The sequence below is a fragment of the Dunckerocampus dactyliophorus genome, chromosome 12, assembly GCF_027744805.1.
Source record: "Dunckerocampus dactyliophorus isolate RoL2022-P2 chromosome 12, RoL_Ddac_1.1, whole genome shotgun sequence".
NCBI classification, from domain to species: Eukaryota; Metazoa; Chordata; class Actinopteri; order Syngnathiformes; family Syngnathidae; genus Dunckerocampus; species Dunckerocampus dactyliophorus.
The window spans coordinates 1,817,550-1,836,460 of NC_072830.1; the positions used below are offsets into that span (position 1 = coordinate 1,817,550).

At 43.7% G+C, this 18,911-nt stretch overlaps 1 protein-coding gene across 2 annotated transcripts; it reads left to right on the forward strand.

The window, feature by feature from the left end:
* The first annotated feature begins 1,718 nt into the window (after positions 1-1,718).
* Positions 1,719-5,453, forward strand: rrp8 (ribosomal RNA processing 8). 2 transcript variants are annotated; one of them, XM_054795004.1, is made up of 8 exons: positions 1,719-1,905; positions 2,009-2,120; positions 2,295-2,535; positions 2,608-3,382; positions 3,494-3,623; positions 3,700-3,806; positions 3,862-3,958; positions 5,138-5,453. In XM_054795004.1, exons 2-8 carry the CDS (start codon positions 2,022-2,024, stop codon positions 5,249-5,251), a joined length of 1,563 nt encoding a protein of 520 aa, XP_054650979.1. In that variant the 5' UTR covers positions 1,719-1,905; positions 2,009-2,021; the 3' UTR covers positions 5,252-5,453. The 2 variants fall into 2 exon arrangements, with proteins under 2 accessions (XP_054650979.1, XP_054650978.1); XM_054795003.1 differs by having other exon boundaries at positions 2,295-3,382.
* Positions 5,454-18,911: the final 13,458 nt, after the last annotated feature.

The following is an 18,911-nucleotide window of genomic DNA, read 5'->3' on the forward strand; positions in this document are numbered from 1 at the left end:
ATAAAATGATCATCTAGCCTACCGATTGACCGAAGAAGAAGATTAAATAAATGGGATAAAATGTAATAAAGACATATGTCTTTACGACGACACATCATGACTATGATATCGCTAATATTTCTTGGTATGCAACGTGTTGTATTTCTTGACACCAAAAGGAAAACGATGTCCAATTTTATTTGTTTTATTTTTAACTTTTTTTTCAATCAACTTTATTAATGCCTTACAAATTACATTAACAGTGCATCAAACCACGGGCATTAAAAAACAACAGTTGGATAACACAAACACATAAAATAAATCATACAAAAATCGACATTAAAGAAATAAAAACGTAACAGAAAAGTGATAAATAAATAAAACAAATAAATAAAACAAATAAACAAACAAACAAACAAACAAATAAATAAATAAATACATAATAAGCAGTGTAAGAAGTGTAATAATAACAGTGTAATAATAACAATAATAATAAAAGTAAGATACACCAGGGGACATGAGCAATGAAAATTAAATTGAATTAAGGATACTGAAGTGGGAGAACAGATTTTTTCTTGTTATTAGCAGAGGATATTGATTTGAAGTACAGCTTTCATGAAAACATAAAAAAGGGGTTTCACTTTGGCAAATTTACATTTGTGGATGTAGAATTTTGCAAGAATTAAAATGAGATTAATTAAAAAATATTCTTTGTCAGCTGGAGCATCATTCTTTACGAAGGCAAAAAGGACATTTTGTAGGAGGAGCTCAAAATCCCAGCAGATACGATCTAAAATAAATCTATAAACATCTTGCCACAGTTTACGGGTATATTCACATTTCCAGAACAGATGAACAACAGTCTCAGTATGGGAGTCACAAAAAGCACATTTCAGATCTAAATCATCATACTTGAATTTGATAAAGAATGATTTAAATGGATAACATCGGTGAATGATTTTAAATGACACTTCTTTCACTTTGTTAACCACAAAAAATTTTTGAGGAAGAGACCAGATTTTTTCCCAACACAAGTTATTAACACGACTGGTCCAGTGAGTTATTACAGGAGAAGCAGAAGCAATATTATTTTGGAAAAGAGCACGGATTTTACAGTTGTTCTTACTACCAGATCGGTTGAAGCATATTTTACCAACTGGTGAGTCCGTTACGACAGTAAAGGGAGCATCAAGTACAGAATATTAACAGACATACTACTTTTGAACAACATGAGTACACCAGATGGAATGGCGTCAAATACTATGGCATACTGTTTGGGAGTTATAGGTATAACATAATATTGAAGAAACTCTTCATAGGAAAACAAGACACCATTGCCGTTGAATAGCTGCCTTACCCAAATAATATTACTGTTAAACCACTCTCCAAAGAATATGGATCTGTTCTTGTAAAGTATATCCTTGTTATTCCATATAGAGTATCGGTGTGGTGAAAAATTGTGTTTGTATATCATAGACCATGCAAGCAGTACTTGTTTATGAAAGCTGGAGAGATGAATAGGGATTTTTTCTATGTTATAGTTACACACTAAAATGAATTTGAGACCACCAATTTAAGAGAAAATACCGTATAATTGGAGATACAGTTCCATATTGAGTTTGTTCTTTTCAAGAATTGTTTGATCCAATTGATCTTAAAGGTATTATTTAGAGAAGCAACGTCCAAGAAATTAAGTCCCGCATTTTATTTTTAACTTTTGCAGAGTATCCGTGTTTCTGACGTCATCAACATGCGCCGTTGTTTTGCTTACAGCGCCATGCGTATGAAAACTGAGTGAGGGAAACGTGGTCAATAAAAGTAACCTAAATAAATTTTACATTCGTATTGACGGCTGTTAAACACAGCCAGATCAGGAAACGCTTGAGGGCAGCCGCGTTTTGGAGCGAGTGTGGACTCGTTTGACCGGTGAGTAAATATCCCGTACGTTAGCTTATTTAGCATAAAAATAAGTGCTAGTGTATAATATTGTTATTATTATGAAACGTATTTGTGTGTGATTTTTTTTCAGTGTTTTGGAAACCATGTTTAATGAGGATGAAGACTGGAATGATGCTGCAGACGTCCTGAGTGAAAGGTCTCTGCAAAAGAAGCCAAAGAACAGCAACGGCGTCAACGTAAATGTATGCGTGAATTACTCGTTTGCATATTATTAGTGCCAGGGGACTAATTAATTATAATGTGGTTAAAGTAACGTTATAGCATTGATAATCAAAACCAGACACACAATTTCTGCAAACATTAGGTTTGTTTTTCCAGAATAGTCATACTATCTTATTTGTTTGCATCTCCTATAGTCCAAAAGTGTAGGAAAGAGGAGTCTGCTACGGACACTGCAGACGCTGGGATCAGTACCTGACTGGAAGGGCGATGACGTCGGCCATCCGCCTGACAGCGACAGCGAGGCCGAAGCCACCACGCCTCCCGTTAAGACAAAGAAAAAAAGAAGGAAAAGGACAAAACAAACCACAACAACGGGAGAGCAGAACAGCAACGTGGATGTCAAGGAGGAGAAAACCGTAACCAAAAAGAAAACTGGTGAGTGCTTAAAGTTTGTGATTGAAAGCAAATGTATTATTTTGTTTGTATTGACGTATTATGTTCCTGAAGTGGTCCCAAAAGCTTTAAACACACCTGCAGGCCAGACGAAGGGCAACGAGACGCCCCAATTGGAAAAACAAGCAGGGGAAGCACAGAAACTACTAAGCAGGCAGCAGTGGAAAAACAAAATGAAGAACAAGAGGAATTGTAAAAACAAATACCGGCCTAATAAGCCTGAAGTGGAAGTGAAGGCAGCAAATAAACCACCGCTAACGACAAGTTTATGCATCAGCAACGACAAAAAATGTAACCAAATAGAACTGCAGGATGAGAAAAAGTTAAAGAAGCCCCAGAAGAGGAAAAATGCCGACAAGGACACAGAGACGTTACAAAGAAAAACAGCTAAAAGAGAGGCAATCATCACCAAACTTGAAAACACTGTAGTCAATGGCTCCAAAAAGGGAGCAGCTGAGTCCAAGGTAAAACTGCAAAAACCCGAAATGTGCAAAGCCGAGAGGCTGAAACGTGAGCATCTTCGGAAGCTTCTCCAGCGCCGCGAAACAGAGCAAGAAGAAGAAGAGGCAGCGTCTGAGAAGGCGGCGGCAGATGAGGAAGCGAAACAGGGACGCTCCGCCTCCCTCCGCTCCCGCATGGAGCAGCGCTTGGAGTCGGCCCGCTTCCGCTACATCAATGAGGTCCTGTACAGCAGCACCAGCGGCGAGGCCACGCGCATGTTCCGGCAGGATCCAGAAGCTTTCTGGATCTACCACCGGGGCTACACGGCGCAGGTGCAGAGGTGGCCCACCAACCCCGTGGACGCCATCATTGCGTATATTCGGCAAAAGTGAGATGCACCCCCTCATTGTATGCCGTATCACACCTTCATTCTTTAACAGTAATCATGATTTGGAGTGCATGAGAAAGTGGAAAGCCACGCTACTCTTTTGTGTTCCAGACCTTCCTCGCTGGTGGTGGCTGACTTTGGCTGCGGCGACTGCAAGATAGGACGCAGCGTCAAGAATAAAGTGCACAGCTTCGACTTGGCGGCAACCTGCGATCTGGTCACGGTGTGCGACATGGCCAACGTGAGCGTGTGTCCTGTGTGTGTTTCCGCTACAACATGTGCACATGCGCCAACATCCACTCATTTCCTCCCTGCAGGTCCCGCTGGAAGACGGCTCGGTGGACATCGCCGTCTTCTGCCTGTCGCTCATGGGAACCAACCTGGCGGATTTCCTCGTGGAAGCCAACCGTGTCTTGAAAAAAGGGTAAAAGCTCATTAGTGCTGCGTGTGTGGGGGTGAGTAACCGCTGCTTCCTGTAGGGGCGTGCTGAAAGTAGCTGAGGTGGCGAGCAGATTCGACAACGTGAGGAGCTTCATCAACGCTCTGGCCAACGTGGGATTCAAGATGGCGTCCAAGGTAAGGAAACAAGCATGAGATTTACGCCATATGAGAGGTCACTTCATTAGGTACATCCGCACCGCATAATAAGGACACATGCAGACTTTTACCACAAGAAATAATGTCCAGTAGGGATGTCCCGATCCACATTTTTGGCTTCCGATTCAATACGATTTTTTAAAATAGTTTTGCTGATCTGATCCCGTCTGGTACCGATCCTTAAAAATAATGCTAATAAAGTATTGCTGATTTACTTTTTTATTGCACAGCATGACCAACAATATTGTTTGGCTTTTGTAACAAACCTCTGTGAGTCAGGCCCCTGATCCAATCAAAGATAAAATTGGAAAAAAGTGAGCGTGGAAAATACTTTTAGGGTGGGGCTAATCATCTGACGTGGTTATAGATGAGTTTGTGGTGTGATTTACAATACAGGACATTGTCTTTTTTAACAAACTCTCTTCAAGGCAATAGTAATTTATTGACGGCCCCTTGTGTAAACAACCAGCGGTTAGAGCGGCACTTCCCGTGGGAGCTCCCCCCACCGTGACACAGCAGTCCGGGCACAGTGAGGGGGAACTACTGCCGTAGCTACGGACCCGAATATCTGACGTCCACCGTGAAACTAACTTGCGGGCGGCGGGAGTCGAGTGGCAACCAGCTTTGAGGCGCACCTACCGTGTTGGAGTATGGCCCGGAGTCACAACCGCGATACGGCAACCGGATCGGCCCGATCTCGCTATGAAAGCCGATTTTAACCGCTCTTCAAAATGCTGCGTATCGGCAGCCGATCCCGATCCTGAAGATCGGATGGGGACATCCCTAATCTCAAGTGAAGTAATTGCTTCCAGAATCACCTTCATACAGTAACTGTACAAGTAACTTTTTAACATTCTTAGCTGTCATTCAAGTAAAAAATCAGTTAGCCAGGCTATGATACGCCAAAAATAAAAGTAAGATAATGTCAAGCTACACTACACTTGAACTACACACTATGTACTGTACTTGATCGTATTATGTTTACCATCACACTTCTGTGGTACCTGGCAGAGGCTCCTGAGATTGGACTTCCTTATCTTGCGTATCCACATGTATACCTTATCAAAGAGATCGGACTACAGGTATACCTTATAAAAGTCATACTGTGTGTGACTTAACATAAGGGGGCGGGGGGTGTTTTTTTTTTTTTTATTTTAGGACACAGAGAACAGTCACTTCTACTTGTTTGAATTCACCAAGACGGGCAACGCTCCGGAAAAATTGAAGAAATTTGGACTGCAGCTGAAGGCCTGCTTGTACAAGAAGAGATGAAGCAGATATTTTCCCTAAAATGTACGATTTCTTACACTGCTTCTTGTTTTCATGTGCCCTGCGATTGACTGACCAGTCGAGTAGCACTGGGATAGGCTCCAGCATACCTGCAAGCCTAGTGAGAAAGTCTGTCAGATGTACACCATTGTTGAAAGATATCAGAATTTTGAAAAATGTCAAAAATTCTTTGTGATTGTATTTACTGTGACCTTATTTCTTCTTGTTCTTGAAATAATACTTATAAAAATAGGTACATTTTTATAATATACAATATTAAATTGCTTACATAAAATAGATTAAACTATCATAAAATAAAAAATATAATAATAGTCATAATTTCTTTCATATTTTCTTTGTTTCTTCCATTTAGCTGCTCGTGCTGCCAATAAAAAAGTAAATAAAATAAACCACAAAAAAGAAAATGCTATTTTCAATGTACTATACAGTAATCGCTTGTTTGACAAGGGAACTTCTGCAAGGAGGATTCCTTATTTATAAATGGAATATGTTCCTAGTTACAACACAGAAATCCCATTTACAACCTTCTGAAAGCATTATTAGAGTCCTCTAGATGTGAAATAACACCCCTATGGTCACCATTGTACTCGTATTACCCAAGTAGAACAGAAAATAAGACATATTAAAGCTGCAAGCAGCGTTGAACGAGCCCACACAACTCAGGGTTCACGTAAGTCAGAGGGCATGCGCATTCCATTTCCTGTTGCCACTGGGTCTGTGAAACTCGTGGCAGGGGCTAATTTTTTCACAATTTACTGGGGGCGCTACTGAGTGAGTTTTGGTGGCTCATGTTCGGGAGCATTTTTCGCCGGGCCTGATGCGCTTGCACATGTTGGTGAGTTTTCATGCACATTAAGGCCCTCAAAAATGCACTGAAATCGTGAGATTAATAATAAACAGCAGTTTCAACAGGGCCTTTGCACAGCTATCGCTAGGTGCTCGGGCCCTAATTAGACATACATAAGATATAAGATATTGTTTTTTTCGGGACAGCGTACTTCCTGTGGTGGCTATTGCCTCATCAATGCAATGAATGTACTGACACCTAGTGGCCAGTGTAGAATACTACATGTCACGTCTTTGGCTGCATCTTCAGAATGCCTTTGTGTTTTTGTCATTTAGCCATTTTTGGCGGTGTGGTGTCGGCATGTTGGAGTTCAGTGTGGTTGTGGCTTTGGGGAAAAAACTGTTCTTCAGCCTGGTGATCCTTATTTTGATATGAAATTTGCTTGAATATACACATTTTTGGACAAATAAAAGGCTGTAGTCAACCACGAAACCGCAATAATTAAAAATATATATATTATTCAAAATCCGTAACTGAATCAAGTCGCGCAACGTGGCCAGGGGTCGACTTGTTATTGCAATCGTAAGTTTGTCATTCATGCTTTACCACAAGGGGGCGTAGTAACACTGCTGCATCCTAGCAAGAGCCGCATTGATTGACGTTAGTTAAATGATTCAAATGGATCGTGATGTGAAAAGGTATCTTAGAGTCAACATTTTGTTGAAGTAGGCAACATTATATACAAACGCATCACAACGTAAACACATGATTATCTTTTTAAAGGCAACTGTATGAAGATATAATGATGCAATCACAAATCAAGACGCTAGATGGCGGTATAAATTCGTTCAGGCTAACCTGTGAAGGCACAACATGACCTGCTGACGTCATAATGACCTGCAGAGCGCATGTTGGGTCCCCAAAATAACCTAAAATGACCTCAAGGGAGTCATGTAGCATTCCTCCTGTTGAGACGGACTTTCCCAAATGAGCCCAGGCAGATGAGGCCCAAACTTTACAATTTAAAACCTCGGCGCATGGTGTGCTTTTTAAACATGCAACAAACAGCCAAGATGACAGCAATGGTGATGCCTTATAAAAGCTCAGACGCCTCCTCCTCCAGGTCGTGGCTGCTTTGTTGCTAGGCAGAATTCATATGGCATCATCACTGAATTTTACACAAGGCCCAACGTGCTCCTAATAAATAAACAGTGTGGAGAGATGTCATGTGGAAAGTTCTAGCGATGGAGAAAGACCCATAAAGCATCTCGCACAAATCCCACATCAGTGCTAACCGGCGTGTGTGACTCACTCAGCTGTGTTTCCAGCACAAAACTCAACAAAAGATAAGAGTTATGAGTCGTACTTCTGTATTCTCGGTCCAACGTCAGCTTGAATTTCGCCACAAGGGGGGAGCTTCCAATGTTTGTTTTTTTTAATCCTCTTCCTTTTGCAACATGACCCTGTTGGTAACAGGGATGCATGTTTTTGGGGGGAACACTGCTGTGGTGACACACGTGTAAGCTTTAGACACACTGCTTCCTGTTTGCAACTGACTTCTTGTCGGCTACTTCATGCGTGATGACTCATTTTGTCTCTCGTTTACTTTCATGTTGATCTAATCCCCATTTAAACACTACAACGACACACTAAACCTATTTCATTTGAACGTCATACAAGTGTCCACAAATATGTTGTAATAGCTGTAAGAAAACCACAGTAAAGTAAAACTACTCGCCCTTTGAAGACACCTGAGAGACATGTCGTGTAGACCAGTGATGTGTTGGTCGCAAATGAATCGGCTCCAAGAGTCGGCTCTTTGAAATGGCGACAGGAGCCAATTGGGAGCCGATTAGTATTTTCCTTGTCTTTTTGCTGTTAAAGGCGAATGTCATTGGTCAAGATGTGTGGCGGCGTCTCTGTTTCCACACTGAGCAGGGCCATAGAGGGGAGGGGTTAAACACACGCTGTGGTGCTCTTAGAGCCGATTCGTTCGTGACAAATTTGCATGAAGAGATTTGACCTATTTTGACCTAACTTGTCTGTTGAGATGGGTCTTTGTTTTAGTATTTTAGGATATCATTTATTTTTGTAGCTGAGGAGCCACTTGGGAGCCGAAAGAGACGGCTCTTTTTAGTGAGCTGAGCCAAAAGAACCGGCTCTCTGAAAAGAGCCAAAATTTCCATCACTAATGTAGACAGAGCACTGATCTGTATTATATATCTGGATACACCATTGGTCAATGACTTGTGAAGCCACGCGGCCGCCATATTACCACTCACAAGAAACACTTGTCGAACAATGACTTATGTGAGAACTTGTGAGTTGTTAAGTGTGTTGTTCGTTTGTTAGCCACTCACACTAAATGCAAGGTTAGTCTTCAGACTAAGGAGTAAATGAAGACAAAAATAGATGGAACGTAGATATGCTATCGCTAGAAAAGAGTCAAGGAAGTGTTTGTTTGGGCTGGTCGCGTTGCATCCCTCAAACAAGGCCGCCAGAGACCACCCAGCGCTCCGTTCCTGCTCGCTACACATCCTCTCCTCTAATACTTTTTTTTATTATTATTATTTTTCAAGGCTTAATGTCCTTTCCAGCAAATTAAGAAGAGCGCAGGCCTGTCTTGGATCAGAACAACGAGGCGAATGTTAGCAAAACACAGCCGTTAATGGGCTGGTACTTGGGTTTTGGACTCTGGAGCTTATCACCTGTTCCATCTGTTGGCCGGGGGCCCTGCCGAGGCTGACAGCAGACGTCTGGCCCACACAAGCCCGGGCAGGACCATTAGAACCCCAGTCCATTATGGAGCACATCAACAGCTCTCGCTGATGAAGGAAGTGACACTTCCTAACGGCTGCCAAATGATTAAAGACAGCTAATGAAGTGTTGATTTAAGAAGATGACATCTTTTAACGGTGGGACCGTTGTTATCTAGCCATGATCACACAAACACAGAGCAAGAATCGTATTGATTCTGAAGGAACTCTGTGGTCAAAGGTCAATAGCACGGTCGCTGGGTACAGTACATCTTTCCTCCATTTCACAGCATTCTTTGCCAAACTTTTTTTTTTCTTTGCTGTCTGAGCAAGAATCCTCTCGGTTTTAAAGGCTTTTTCTTCTTCTGCTTTACACCTGACGGCCGCATCATTGGCGCATTTGCAGAGAACGCAAAAGGAGGCCCTACATCAGGGCTGTGTTTTAAAATACAACCAAAAAATAAAACTAACACAAACAATCACGAGAAGTGTAAGAAAGAGCGGCCATTTTACAAAGTATTACAATAAAGTCATAATATTAACAGAAAAATTTTTCTACAAGCATAAAGTCGTAATTCTATGAGAACAAACCCAAACCGTTCTGAAAGTTAGAATATTAAGGACAACATATCTACATGGGTTGGTTTACAAAATGCCAAATATCAAAGTGGCCCCTGCATTCTTTGATTTTGGCGCATGCGGCCCTCGCTGGGAAACGTTTGCACACCCCTGCTAGCTAGATGATCTACCGGTCACAATGTTCAGCTGATCGCCAGCTCACGCTCACGTATTGTTAGTGCTCGGTGTCGGAGCCACATTTTGAAGCACACCTGGCAGAAGACGGCAGAGGAAGCTGAGGTCAAAGGCTAATCGACATCTCAAGCAGTCCCGAATTTCATCTGATCGTCACCTTTCAGGAAGCGTGTGTCAAAGCAAGAAGTGCAAGATGCTTGAGCTCAGGCTCAAAGGTAATCTGGAGCTAATTCTCCAATCCATTCACAGAGCCTACACACACACGCACACACACACAGCGTCTGCAGCACTTTTCTGACTCATATTTTCCCAAGCTTGCGCACCCTGCAAAGCCTCATGGGAGCAGCGGCGAGCACTTGGAGGTCTTCCACGAGGAGTTCTCCTTATCTTTTGCCAAAAAGCATTTTATTTATTTACTTTTTTTGTTTTGTTCCGTTTCATAAGGCTCCAGGAGTGGAGAGACTCGCCGCAGACGGGACGGAAGGCACGTCATCGTGTCACGTTATTGTGTCGCCACGGCAACAGGAAACAAAAGCGTGGCGGCCGCTCAACCGAAGCATTTTCTCCATGAGTCACGACTAGTTCTTCTCCAGTCATGACCCAGAATAAAACGCTTATTGCGGTCATCAAAGTGCCCCATTAAGTTGCATTTGAATTGTGTTACATTTCAGTCGTGTGTAATATTGCTGATTACTTGCTGACTGTGCGTGTCGCGTGTCCTTAAATGAGTGCTTTCTTTTGCGCGGCCTGATTTACGACCTGTCAGCACCCGCGTGGACCGGCCTGTGTTGGCGTTGCAGCTCTGCTGAGTCATGATTCCGGAGGTGGCCGTAACATTAGGTACACCTTCACAATCCAGTACAAGAGTTCCATAGAAAAGTGGTCAATTTTGATGGATACTGACAACAGATTCAACACACCCGAGTAACACAATTTTGGACAATAATGAGAAGTCATAAGGTCACCGCAAAAACAAACAAAAGCAGAATTGTGTGCAAATATGTTGTTGTTGCTAGCGTGATGCTAATGGACGTCCACTGTTGTGCTACTGAACGTCATGAGCACACATCCTCATTGTCTTATTATTTGATAGATGATCTGAATGACCAAGGTGAGGCTTAGCCATTTTAGCACGATTAGCTCACGTCAGGTCATCAATAGAAACAATGCAGCTTACAACGTCGCACGCAGTGTCTCCTGAAAAGGTCAAAAAGTTAGGCACCGGCAACAATCCGCTCAGAAGAAGACACTTAACTCATTCAATCCCAGCCATTATTCAAAAGACAAGCCCTTGAGTAGCGGCCATTTCAGGCCATTTGGACTGATCTTTCAAGGCACACATTGTGTTCTCTGGCGATAGAAACATGGAAGCCACCAAAAGAAAGATTAGACTCCCGTCTTTCATCTGGACAAAACGTTTATTTCTACCTTTTTCCGTTGATTAGTAATCAGCAGTGGAACATAGGGAAGTTTCAGGAAAATATCAGTTCCTGGAATCTCATTTCAGCCGCTTGTTACCGCGTTCTTTCGGTCACGACCCAAAGCTCGTGACCGTAGGTGAGGGTGGGAGCATACATGGGGGGTTAAATTGAAAGCTTTGCCTTCCGGCTCCTCTCTCTCTTCACCACGACGGTCCGGGACAGCGGTCGCATGACCTCATTCCACCCTCTTCCGACTGAGAACCGTGGCCTCGGATTGGGAGGTGCTGAGTCTCATCCCAGAAGCTTCACGCCCCAGTAAACGCTGAAGGTCACAGCCCGATGAGGTCGTCAGGACCACATCGTCTGAAAATAGCAGTGACGAGATCCTCGGGCCCCCGAACTGGACTCCCTCGACGTCCATGAAGATGATGAACAGAATCGGTGAGAAAGGGCAGCCTTGGCGGAGGCCAACGTTCAAACTGCGGCCTTGTCGCCTTTGAGTGCATCCTTTAATGCAGCAGGTGGCAACAAGGTTGACGGCCTCTTAAATCCACTTAAAGGCGGAGGAGTAAATATGCTGTATCAGTTGCTTTGTGCCCACCGGGCTTCATCATCATTTGTTTGCCCTTGTGGGTTATTGCCAAAATAAATGAGCCAATGAGCGTGGAGGAAGCTGACACACTAAGTGATAGCCGAGGTATAAAACATAGCGCATCATTTTGGGAGCCTTGGGGGCTTATTTTCGAAAGCAGCACACGCAGGAGCATCTCCATGAACTGTTTGAACCACACCTGCGACCACAACACCTGACATGCAAAAAAAAACCTTTAACGACCCGAATATGTGGACTTCAGAGGGCTGTGAATAAGATGATGTGGTCTTTAGCTCACAGACGGCACCCGAGTGCAGGAAAGCGTCCAAAGTGGACCGGTGACAAAGAAAGCACACTTTTCGCTTGAAGCTTCCAGCAGGTTGAAGAAAACCTTGCGGGCCAGTAAAGTACGACGCTCGGTCGCTGCGGATGTTCCCAGAATTTTCCAAGCATGCGGGAGGAAGTCCAAAGTTAATATGTCGCAGAGTGAAATACGGCGGCGCTTCGCCGAGCGTGTGTTAGATATAAAGTATGAGTGTGTGTTTTATTGTTGCAGGTGCACAGCCGTTGAGCAGACACATTAAGTATCTAATGAGAGCCAACGCTGCTCTGCCTCTATGAAGACATGATGCTGTTATTTCAAATGTGATTTTTTAATGATGTTCTAACAGTCACGTGTGGCCATAAAGCCAAATGCGAGAAAACCGATCATCTCCGTTTTTGTTTTCTCCACTTTTGAGAGAATTTCACGCCTGCTTTTGAAGTTGCAGCTTCCTCACGGGCATGAGTCCACACCTCGCTAGATAAGTCTACCCCATGTGTACGGGTAACCCGCCTGCTTGGCACTGCCCGCGCCCGGGCTTGAACACAGGACCTTTGGAATGGGAGACAAGGGCGCTGACCATTGGCCCAAAAGCCCGGACTGTCGACCCAGCGTTCAGCGCGGCTCTTAAAGCCGAGGGAGTGAGGTTTGCCAACGTACGCTTGTGCAGCCGCACCGGCTGGCATGCATTACATACGCACACCACTGTATAGACAAAAAGGCTTCGCTACACATCTTAAAATAAACCTCCGCCAACTATCAGTCAGTTTGATCATTTTGTTTTTTTTCAGTGAATAGGCTAACCTAGCGCGATGTTGCTGTTAAAATGTGAGTGTAATGTTAGCACTGTAGCGTTGCTAACGATTGCATCGTCCCGTCCCACTCCTCAGTGTTACGTTGTTGTATGTGATCTATGGCGTCTGTTGCACTGGACAAGTGCAGTGTTACGGTGAATTTGTAAAAAGTGGATCGAGCACACGACAGAGCTTCCTGGAGCCACATGCTCTGCCGAAGAGAGGCGTGGACAAACACAGCTCATTAGCATTAAAAATGGCATTTTCTTAGCAGGGCTTACTCAAAGCACTTTTCAACCGTCTACATTCCAGTATCAAGGTTAGATTTTGGCCAACACATTTCCAAAACACTGTCGTGGACCTCAGAGACGTATTTAAAACTGTTGAAAATTAATATAAAATGGGAGCTTTTAAAGGTTCACGTGATGAGTTTGTGCTTTTCCACAAAATAAAAGCGAGGTTTTGTGTAGTTTTCTTCATGCAGGGTGAGCGCGCCGTGTTCCTCGGACTGCATCATTTATAGCATCGCATCCCTTTTGGGTCCTCCACAAGCTGCATGCCTGCAGGACTCGCTCGTGCTCCCCCAACTTCACTTTCTTTCAGGCTCTTATGCGTGACGCTTGTTCAACAGAAACAAGCATGGCTGACAATAAGTCCTGACAGTGCTCTCTTTTACAAGCTGAGTGAGGACTCTTGGAGACCACGGCAGAACGAGAGCGAATGAAATGGGAAGACTGCCCACACGTTTGCCATTAGTGGTTTGTAAAAGCTGGTAGCTGGAGTAAGACGTCCAGCAGAAGTGCCCCACGTCAGACATGTTCATGTTTGTTTGTCTACGCTGCTCTACTGGCCATACCCTGTATGCCACACTTCCTCTTCTAGTATACAGTATATAAAATATACCACAGTAATATACCAGATTTATGAGATATTTCTATTTATTATTGTTAAAAATATGATTACAAGTTCTGCTTTTTTCTCAAATGATTTTATTATGAAATATCAATATTTTATTTTGAAAAATGAAATATAATAAATAGTAACTCATTCAATCCCAGCCATTTTTCAGTACTGATGTTTCAAGGCATGCAAAATATTGTGTTGTATGGCTGCACAAACATGGAACCCACCAAAACAACGATGAGACTCCCGTCTTTCGTTTGATTCTACCGTTTTCTGTTCTTTAGTAATCATCAGTAGAACATTGGAAAGTTTCAGGAAAATATCAGTTCCCCACTAAAAAAGGGCAAAAACCAGCTTTTTGTGAAAAGATACATTCCAAGCATAACTTTGACTTTGACACAAATCCTTTTGCAACTAAACCAACATAAACAATGCAAGAAAGGGGTTGTTTTACCTCAAAATAAGCACTTATTTACAAATAGAACACCATGGACTATTTTCACATTTGGAACCGAACTACGTGTGTGCACGCGTGCGCACGTGTGTGTCCATGCGTTAAAATGTCCCTACAATGCGTCACCTTGCGCACGCTTACACTCCTCCACGCTCTCTCACTTCCTCCTTCCTGTCATGTGTGATTCTTCCATCCACATGATCCACGCCGAGCTCCTCTCAAATGCACTTCTGCCATCCTTGTGGCCGTTTTTATGGCTTCAAATTGCTCTGAAGTGAAATGCATTAGTGGGGCGTTGCGTCATCACCTCTTCTTGCCTCTCGTGCTAAAAAAACGTAAAAGACGTGTAAATACGTAGTGGGGATCGGGCGTTGGGGTTTATAAAAAGGTACAACAAATTCTACGAATATACTACGACTAATATATAAATACACAGTAATATCGTTACTAGAATACAAATGATTATTATTAGGATTATATTGCTTTACTGTCGCTGTCAATCACTGGAGGGAAAATCTGTATGATTGTTTTTATGATTTTTCCAGACAAGACTCGGTTGAGTTGTGCACGGACTAAAAGCTCGCTGACAAACCCAGCGGGTCCTTACTGTTGAAATGTTGAGTACTTTTTGTTCCACAGTGCATACAGCTTTACAGATGCCATGTCTGCTCTGCACAGCGTGGATGTCACTCACATCATGTTGGTCTTTAGAATTAGGATTAGGGTAGTGTTAGGATTAGGGTTAGGTTTAGGGTAGGATTAGCATTAGGGTTAGATTAGGGTTAGGATTATGATTACGGTAGGATTAGGGTTAGGGTAGGGTAAGGGTTAGGTTTAGGGTTAGGATTAGGATTAGGGTTAGGATTAGGGTAGGGTTACGGTTAGGTTAAGGGTTAGGATTAGGGTAGGGTTACGGTTAGGTGAAGGGTTAGGATTAGGGTAGGGTTAGGTTTAGGGTAGGATTAGGGTTAGGGTAGGATTAGGGTTAGATTAGGGTTAGGATTAGGGTAGGATTAGGGTTAGGTTTAGGGTTAGGATTAGGGTAGGGTTAGGTTTAGGGTAGGATTAGGGTTAGGTTTAGGGTTAGGATTAGGGTAGGGTTAGGTTTAGGGTAGGATTAGGGTTAGGTTTAGGGTTAGGATTAGGGTAGGGTTAGGGTTAGGTTTAGGGTTGAGTTAGGTTTAGGGTAGGATTAGGGTTAGGTTTAGGGTTAGGATTAGGGTAGGGTTAGGTTTAGGGTTGGGTTAGGATTAGGGTAAGGTTAGGTTTAGGGTTAGGATTAGGGTAGGGTTAGGGTTAGGTTTAGGGTTGGGTTAGGATTAGGGTAAGGTTAGGGTTAGGTTTAGGGTAGGATTAGGGTTAGGTTTAGGGTTAGGATTAGGGTAGGGTTAGGGTTAGGTTTAGGGTTGGGGTAGGATTAGGGTAAAGTTAGGGTTAGGTTTAGGGTAGGATTAGGGATAGTCGTAGTCGTGTGCATGCGGTGTCTCCCTGTTGGGTGTTAAGTTGCTGTGTGATGACACCGTAAGTCAGAGCGTCATGTCGAGTCTTCATCTCCTCTGTTGACCAGTTAGCCACTTGGTTGAAATGTGACTCCTGACTGAATGCTTGATGCTCACCCAGACTCTACCGCCGGTGGCCCCCGGGTACGTTGCGTTTGAGACCCCTGGTTTAAGACATGTGAAACATTCAGGGGCGTAGCACGTGCTCGACATGGAACAGATGGCTACAAAAAACACATGATAAAATACAAAGAGATAACCACCTCAAGATGGCGCCCTCCGTGGCAGACGTCTCTGTTTCAAGCTCCAGTTTTTTTTCTATTTTTTTTGCTATTTTGTTGATCATATTGGACAGTCAACGTGCTGCGTTGCATTGCAACATAAGAGACAACCTTTTGAACATCAGCGGGGTTCACCATGAGCTTCCGTTCAGCCTCATGGACTGGCTTTCTTCTGCGTCGGGAGGACGCAGCAGCTTGCGGGCCTGGTGAGCTGAATGCGAAGCGTCCGGGGCGGAGGCGAGGCAGGAGGGGCGGCCTGCGTGCTGGGCTAAAAGCTGGAGCGGCTGGGCCACCGCTACCGGGCCTGCTGCTGGCCAGCGTCCGCTCTCTCGAAGACAGGATGGACAAGCTGCGAGCAAGGATTGGAGCTCTACGTGAGATCGGAGAGTGCTGTGTGCTCGTGGAGGCCTGGCTGGACGGGGGATATACCGGACTCGGTGGTCCGGTTGGGGACATTTGCCGCTTGCCGGGGAGATCGGACTTCGGCGTCTTGTGGACACAGAGCCTCGGGACTGTTCTCCCTGAATTTTACCAGCATGTAGGCTTTCCCACGAGGGCAAATAGCATCCTGGACCAAGTCTACAGCAACATGAAAGGTGCTTTGAAGGCTCTTCCAAGTCCCCACTTTGGAAAAGCTAATGTCTCTCCTGTTGTTGTTGCTTCATTTATTGGTAGTAATGTTTCTTCTGTTCTTATTCATTTTCTTGTGTTGTGAATGAACAGAATAAGAATTTCATTGCATAGCAGAACCACCAGTTTTACTGTGCATATGACAATACAACTCTTCAATCTTGAATCTTGAATCATTGAGACAAAAAGGCCTGATGTTTGTGTTCTTTGTAACTGTGACTGTGTCTCTTCCGGCAGCCTGATTGTTTCCTTGCGGGGGACATGATGCTGTGTCATAGAGCAGTGGTCCCCAACCCCCGGGTCGTGGGTCATTTGGTACCGGGCCGCACAGAAAGAAAAAATAATTTCCATTATTCATTTTTTTATGTTTTATTTTGAAAAGTTGCCGGATTCTCTCTGTTACATCCGTCTCACTTGACGCATGTCCATTGTGGGTGTGCTAACTTTATCTCATGCCGCACAGATAGACTACTACTGTATTTGTACCATTTTTCTTTCACCTCATATTTGGTGTCAAATGCTGATACTATGTGGGAATGCATGAAGGTAAGTTTTGATGACTTATTGAGTGCTAATGTGCACATTTGTCTCAAGTTAATTCATGCTAGCACACTTTCTTTTAGCACACACGTCAAACAGCCATGTCATCATCTCTCTGGAAACACTTGGCTGGAACTTGAACTGGTGGATGGTGGGTCGGCATTCATTTTGGGCTTTTAATTTGATGTTATTCATGTCTTAGTTTTACAGAATACATCATAAATAAGATAAATTAGATCGCTATAATGTACAACCCCCCGGACACAAGCCGGTCCGTGGGTCAAAACAGGTTGGGGACCACTGTCATAGAGCACCGTGTGCGAATGGGTCGCTTAGCAATCCAGCAACCTTTCCAGCAACCCACCAGTTCCACCAGGTGGAATGAACCACTTTGCAATTTAGGCAGGCGGGTGCAGGCGGGCCATGCATTCTCAGTTTCACTGAAGCAAGCTTATTGTTGTATATGACGCTGGTTTTTACAACTGACATAATATATACTATATACTATATTCATGAAAAATAGACTTTTTACATCTTCAAAACTTTCCTGCCCCCCCCCCGTGCTTGGAGCCCAGGGACACCATTCCAATTTTCCCCCCATTCCGACAGCCCAAGTGTCATCTTGTGGGCTCCAGAAGGAGTCTGTGAGTTGGATTAAAGCGGTGTCTTCACTCTGTGGACTATCATATTTCCGGAAGGTAAAAGTCAGGTCAGCTTCGACACACGGAACATTTCATTTATTTTATTATTATGTTTTTACACACTTGACACCCCCTCTTCAAACTGCTGCCATCACGTGAACTCACGTGACGTCCGCAGGTCATTTTTCAGCTAATGAAGCGACCTGAAGCGCTTCCTTCCTCCCACGAGCGAGCCAGTGAGCCGAACGGAGGCTGGAAGGAGAGTCCGGAAAACGTCAGCCTCTCTGGCCAGCCGGGCCTCGCGTCTGCTGGGGAATGTTTTTCCCAGACTCGGAGCTGACATGTTCAGGTGCATTATAATATGGAGCATTTAGAGATTTTACAGATGTGTATCCTTTATCGCGCTATCTTCCTCTGCGGACACGCATGCACAACATCAGATGGAAAAGCTGCTTGGTGCGCAGCCACCAATAACAAGTAAAACTGCTGGTGATCGACTTAACTTCTCCGCAAACTTTCTCATCACTTTACAGTCTTGGGAAAAAATGAGGACACATTTGTGGCGCCGCCTATGGGTTGTGCCCAAAACGCTTGGGAGACATGCTAGCATGCATGTAATACAGATGTTCTCATTGTTTTTGAACCAGAGCTCAGTCACTTACGAACAATTAGTTGCTCAGTCCAAAGACGTTGTGCTTGATGGCGGAAAAGTTTTTCAACCAATTCTGCTCAGATTTTATACACACGTGCTTGGCAGTCCTCTGATGGTGCGTAGTAAATTTCGTGGTGATTTGGCTAAATACCCTAAAGTTACAGTGGGTGTTTTGCGCAGCTGTGTGCGGGAAATTTCAAGTCAATTTGACTTATGGGTTTAATCATGAGGAAGTTGCAACACAGTACGGGTCTTGGAGTTCTGGCACATTTTCGTCCTTCTCTGTGCAGCGGTTCAGGAGTAGAAGAGTACATAAAGTCACGGAAAAAATGATTAGCCCAGCCTTGTTTCTTCATTTTATTGATCCATTTGAATGCCTGCGACAGCTAAAGGTACATTTGCTTGGACAAATAGAATGATGATAACAAATAAAGCTCACAAGAGTTTCATTTAGGAGCTGATATCTGGCAACTTCCTTGCTTTTCTTGATAACCAAAATCACTAACTGTAAGGTCTTAGATGAATAGCTGTAGCACTGCACTGCCAAAACATTGGAACTCTAATGAGCTGTTTTTGTTGTCATTGTTATATTTGTCCAAGCAAAGGTACCTTTAGTT

What these genes read in the sequence shown, in the direction of transcription:
- rrp8 (XM_054795003.1), top strand. Translation starts at nt 2,022, where the DNA reads ATGTTTAATGAGGATGAAGACTGGAATGATGCTGCAGACGTCCTGAGT. An exon ending in GCAACGGCGTCAACGTAAAT is followed by an intron (nt 2,121 to 2,294) that starts GTATGCGTGAAT and finishes CATCTCCTATAG; the next exon opens with TCCAAAAGTGTAGGAAAGAG. An exon ending in ATTGCGTATATTCGGCAAAA is followed by an intron (nt 3,383 to 3,493) that starts GTGAGATGCACC and finishes TTTGTGTTCCAG; the next exon opens with ACCTTCCTCGCTGGTGGTGG.